General features: G+C 42.0%; 1 protein-coding gene across 1 annotated transcript in view; it reads right to left on the bottom strand.

The window, feature by feature from the left end:
- Positions 1 to 3,053: 3,053 nt before the first annotated feature.
- The window catches only part of PPEF2 (protein phosphatase with EF-hand domain 2), a 28,669-nt gene continuing 25,621 nt past the window's right edge, over positions 3,054 to 6,101 (bottom strand). Inside the window, exon 16 of the mRNA XM_059159047.1 lies at positions 3,054 to 3,793. Within this exon, the coding sequence (XP_059015030.1) occupies positions 3,540 to 3,793 (254 nt within the window). The 3' untranslated portion in view covers positions 3,054 to 3,539. The remainder of the gene's footprint in view (positions 3,794 to 6,101) is intronic.

Raw genomic sequence — 6,101 nt, 5'->3', positions numbered from 1 at the left:
TGGTTTGTTTTGCACAAGAAAAATGGTAAAATGAAATTGACATGTAATCAGATCACAAGAGAACAGATATTTGGGAGGAACACAGGAGCTTATTTTGTAAACATTAAATTTTGAATGTCCATTACAACTCCAAGTGAAGGGGTGCCTGGGTGGCTCAATGGGTTAAAGCCTCTGCCTTCAGCTCTGGTCATGATCCCGGGGTCCTGGGATCAAGCCCTGCATTGGGTTCTCTGCTCAGCAGGGAGCCTGCCTCCCTTCCTCTCTCTGCCTGCCTCTCTGCCTACTTGTGATTCGTCTGTCAAATAAATAAAATCTTAAAAAAGAAAAAAAAAAAAACCTCCAAGTGAAGTATATGTGTTTCATCTCTCTCCGTCAGTCTGTTAATACTACTTGGGGGTATTTGACACTTTCCTCATCTTAAATCTAAATTGTTAGTTTTCTGAATTGGTCTCTCCTATTTACAGTGAAACCAGAGCAACTAGCGCTGAAAGTCTTACCAGGTCATCACCCGTCACTGCTGCAGGGTAAGCCAGTTAGCTCAAGCGGGGCCGCTCGTCCAAAACACCTGGGGAGCATTTAAAACATCCCGCTAAAAATAAATGTTTATAAAAAATAAAAAATTAAAAAAAAAATAAAACATCCCGCTAGCATGGCCTCTCACGGGAGATTTTGATTTAGTTTGTCTGGAGTGGGGCCCAAGTTTTAAAAGCTCCCCAGATGATTTTAATTAGCATTTAAGGCCACATCACTGGATTAGAAGTACGATTTTGCTATTTCTTCCTTGCACAATTTAAAATTCCTTTTAAATTAAAACTCCCTTGGGGCGCCTGGGTGGCTCAGTCGTTAAGCCTCTGCCTTTGGTTCAGGTCATGATTCCATGGCCTGGGATCGAGCTCCGCATGGGGCTCCCTGCTCAGTGGAAAGCCGGCTTCTCTTTCTCCCTCTACCTGCCGCTCTGCTTACTTGTACTCTATCTCTCTGTCAAACAAATAAAAATCCTAAAAAAAAAACCAAAAAAACAACTCCCTTGAACAACTCCCTATTAATTGGCTATGCTAACCAGGAAAGGACATCTTTTCTGAGTCTTGAGTGTGTGTGTAGGACTTGTCCCCACTGGGGACACACAGCCCCTAAGGGTGTGAGACAGCAAAGACTGAGCGCCCCTAAAAAAGGCACCAGAGTAACTTCTTTGCAGAAAATGGGTTAGAACGAGCAGAACATCCAGATAGGAATCTGTGACTGTGCTGTCTCCAGTTGAGAAAGGAACTCCGGGTTTACGGGTCAACCAACCGAGCTCCACTACAACCAATTCTGGATTGAGAAGCCGAGGACGCGTTAAACTGAGCCATCCCTTGGGAAACCCCGTGGCTTTTTGCCTTGATAAGCCCAACACTTGCCTTTGTTTGGAGAGCAGTGGTCTTCGTGGGCCCTTGCCCAGATGCGAGTAGAGCCCGAGAGCTCGATCTCAGTGACGCGGAGTCATTCCTTTGTTTGTTTTATGAGCTATTCCTTTGAAGGCTCAGAATATTTGTTTACCTTTAATCACCAGGAAGTGGGAATGTCATGAAGTGACATGAAAATAACAAGCACTTTGTTGAACTTGAGCTGTTTGCACAAGATGTGTCAGACGGATAGAAGCACGAGTTAGGGGCTTCTGGGGGGCTCAGCAGGTTAAGCGTCTGCCTTTGGCTCAGGCCATGATCCCAGGTCCTGGGATCGAGTCCCATGTCAAGCTCTGCAGGGAGCCTCCTTCTCTCTCTCTCCCTCTGCAGCTCCCCCTTGCTGGTGCTGTCTCTCTCTAAAATAAATAAATCTTTTTAAAAAGCATGAATTTACTAGTATACTTAATCTCTTAGTTACTAATTCAGGCAAGATGAACACATGGGTCATATGTATTCACTAAAATATCTTAACTCTTCTCTGGATTGTACTCACCGGTGGAAATCCAGACTTTTCCAGAGTAGTAGAATAAGAAAATAAAACGTTTTCCAAGAAGGAAGTTGTATTCATTTTCTATGCTGTGGAGCAGATGACCACAAACTTAGTAGCTTCGAACAACAAACATTTATTATCTAACAGTCTCTTGGGCCAGGAGTTTGGCATGGCTTCACCCTCAGCTCAAGGTTGCACAGACCTGTAGTAAAGGTGTTGGCCAGGCTGCATTTCCCTCCGGAAGCTCAGTCACATCTGGAAGAATCTGCTTCCACGCAAAATCAGGTTGTTTGCAGATGTGTTTCCTTATAGCTGTATGAGTGAAGACCCTGGCTTTGTGTAGACTCCCCTTGGAATCCATGTGTGGATCCTACAAAGTTCCTTGCCCTGTGGGTTCCTTGAAGACCACATGTTGCTTCATCAAGCCAGTTAGGAGCATCTTTTGCTCCAGTCCACCAACAAACATTTTTATATCATGTAATGTGATCACAGGATCAACACTCACCACCTTTGCCATATTCTGTCATTTGAATTGGTAGACTGAGTAAAGTAGATTGCCCTCCAAATGTGGGTGGCCCCCATCCTATCCACTGTAGGGCTGGATAGAATAGAAGGCTGAATAAAAGAGAATTCCCTCTCTCTGCTTGCACATCTTTGAGCTGAGACATCTGTCTTCTGCCTTTGGATTCAGGCTCAGACTAGTACTTCAACCATCGGCCCTCCTGGTACTGGGCCTGCGGACTTGGACCAGGACCACACCATGGTCAGCTCTCCTGGCTCTCCCGCTTGCTGACTGCGCGTCTTGGGATTTCTCAGCCTCCACAATCATGTGAGCCAATTCCTTATAAGAAATCTTACAGACTGATATGACTCTGTGATCAAGTGATCTACCTCTGGGATTTTTATCTTATGAAAATGTAAAATTCCAAAGACTTTTGTAAAATGAGCTATATGCACAAAGTTATTAACCACAGTGTTACGGATAATAATGAAAAACTAAAAACAAGGTACATGTTTCACAACTAGAGAATGGCTGAACAGATTACAGTGCGCCTGTTTGAAAGAAAATCATGTAGCCATTAAACTAATAATCACGAGGACTATGTAGCAACACGGGAAAGTATTTACAAGTAGATGTGAGTTTATTTTTTTAAAAAAAAACATTAAATTATATAAAAACTATAGTATAACAAGAAAAAGTAAGTAATGAAAAGAATCCACGTTTGGGTCATGGGACTGCAAAATTTCTCATAACTTTCCTTTACGATTAAGATATTTTCAAAACAATAATTAAAAGGCATAAAAATGAAAACAATGAGGGGATTGAATTGTCAGTGGTTCTTAACTGGGGTAGACTTGAGAATTTAAAATATTTATACCTGGGTCTTACCCTGTGAAACTTTTGAGCTAGGGATAGGGTAGCTACATATTTAAATACACACACACACACACACACACACGCACACGCAGAGAGCTGATTCTGATGAACACTGGTAGGCAATTTCTCAGAGTAAAATTCCACAAATCTCTGGAAAGTAAGGGAGCTATTGCAGGGACAAGCTCAGTCTTGGTTTTGAGGCACCACGGGAGATGGACACAGGCTGCTCTTACTGTGTGCTTGGCTTGCTGCCATCCCCGTCCTCAGGGTCTGTGGTCTGGGGGCAGTCTGAGGCATCGCCCTCTGGGCAGGATTGCTCCACAAGGCGGAAGGCCTCCAGGAACTCATTGATGTCGATGTGGCCATCCTTGTTGAAGTCAATGCTCCGGGCAAGGTCACAGATGCAGTCATCTGTGATGTCAATGTTCATATGAGAGCTGAACAGCTTCCAAGTCTGCCTGAACTCGTCCAATGAGATGAACCCTTACCAGAGAGAGGAATTCAGGTCAGTGAGTCAGTTTAGTTTTTATGTCCATCTGCTCTGACATTCTTGCAGGGACACCTGCTCTCTACCGTTGAACAGACAAAGATGGCCAAGGCCTTGCATCTAGTTTAAACTACCAAGGGGGTGGCACAAAACCAATGGTTCACCAGGGATTCTCAACTGGGAGCATTTTTGCTTCCCTTCCTCTAGGGACATTTGCCAAGGTTTGGAAACGTTTTTGATTGTCATGACCGTGGTGGGTGTTACTGGAATCTAATGGGTAAATGCCAGAAATGCTGCCACATACCCTACAGTACACAGGATGGACCCCCAAAAAACAAATATTCAGGCCAACATGTCAAAAGTGCCCTTGCTGGGAAACCAGGCATTAAGTCATCCCAAACAAATATTTTATTTTGCTTATAAAAAGCCTCTGGACCCATACATCTATGGTCAATTGATTTTTTTTTTTACAAGAGTTCCAAGACTATTCAAAGGGGAAAGAATTGTTTTTCAACAGATGGTAATGGACAACTGGACATCCCCATGTAAAAGAATGAAGCTATCCCCCTACCTTGCACTACCAACAAAAATTGACTCAAAATGAATCAAAGGCCTGATTGGAAGAGCTAAAAGTATAAAACTCTTAGGAAAAAAACATAGACGTAAATCTTTGCTATCTTGGGTTATGTCATGGTTTCTTAGATATGACACCAAAAGCACAACAACAAAAAAAGATAAATTGGACTTTATTTTAATTAAAAAATTTTGTGCATCAAAGGAAACTACCAAGAAAGTGAAAAGACAATCTATAAAGTTGGAGAAAATACTTGCAAATCATCTATCTAATCATGGCATAGTAACAAGAATATATAAAGAACTCTCATAAATCAACAACAGAAAGATGGATAACTCAATTAAAAGATAGGCAAAGGATTTGAATTGACATTTCTCCAGAGAATATATAAACATTTACAATAAACACATGAAAAGATGCTCAATATCATCGGTTATTAAGGAAATGCAAATCAAAGCCTTGAGATACTGTACACCCAGCAGGATGGCTTTGACAAGGGTGGGCAGAGGTAGGAAGTATTGGCGAGGACAGGAGGATAAGGAGAAACTGGAACCGTCCGACCTTGTTAATAGGATTATAAATGAGTATAGCCACTGTAGAAAATAGTCTGGCAGTTCCTCAAAAAGTAAAACAGAGTTTTATGCTATGATTCAGCAATTGCATTCCTAGGAATACATCCAAGAGAATAAAAAAACATATGCTCACATAAAAAGTTGTACACAAATATTCACAGAGTCATCATAACAGCCAAAAAGTGGAGACGATCTAAATATCTACCAACTGAAGAGTGGATAAACAAAATATGGTGTAGATATTTTATATCCATAGGACGAAATTATTAGCCAGCTCTAAAGAGGAATAAAGAACTCATACATGCTGCGACATGGAAGAACTATGAAAACCTTACGCAAAGTAGAAGTCAGACACTAAAGGCCATAATATTGTAGGATTCCATTTATATGAAATGTCCATAGTAGGCAAATCTTTAGAGACAGAAAGCAGATTAATGGCTTCCAGGGGCCGATGGAGAAGGGACAGGGGCGGAGAGTGACCACTAACAGGTCTGGGTTTCTTTTTAGGGTGATGAAGTGTTCTATAATTAGATAGTGGTGATGTTTACACAACCTTGTGAATATCCTAAGAACCAGTGAACTGAACATTTTAAGTGGATAAATTATATGGTATGTGAATTATATCTAAAAGTAGGTGGGGAGAGTGTAGTAACATTGAAAAAGGTCTTTGGGCCAGTAGGGGAATAGGAGGAGGGATACCAGACCTCCCTATACATTTTTTTTAAATGATTTTATTTATTTATTTGACAGAGAGAGATCACAAGTAGGCAGAGAGGCAGGCAGAGAGAGAGGAGGAAGCAGGCTCCCCACTGAGCAGGGAGCCTGATGCAGGACCCTGAGATCATGACCTGAGCCGAACGCAGAGGCTTAACCCACTGAGCCACCCAGGGGCCCTTCCCTGTACATTGTTTGCTAAGATCCTGTGAATCTGTAGTTATTCCAAATAAGTTTAAAAAGAATACTTCGGGATGAGATTGTAAAAGCCTTTCTACTCTAGGCACTCCCCAGTACTTTATGGCTATCTTTGATAGGACGATAAGGGACAGCACACCTTCTAATCACGGTTTTTCCTATGAGAAGTTCTCATCCCTTTTGTCTTCATTCTTCTCTGCCTGACCTCTCTTCTACATGGATTGCGCCTAGTGCCAAAATACTTTT

This window comes from Mustela lutreola, chromosome 1 (genome assembly GCF_030435805.1).
Source record: "Mustela lutreola isolate mMusLut2 chromosome 1, mMusLut2.pri, whole genome shotgun sequence".
NCBI lineage: Eukaryota > Metazoa > Chordata > Mammalia > Carnivora > Mustelidae > Mustela > Mustela lutreola.
Note: the sequence above shows the minus strand (reverse complement) of the source record. Positions and strands in the feature narration are given on the sequence as shown.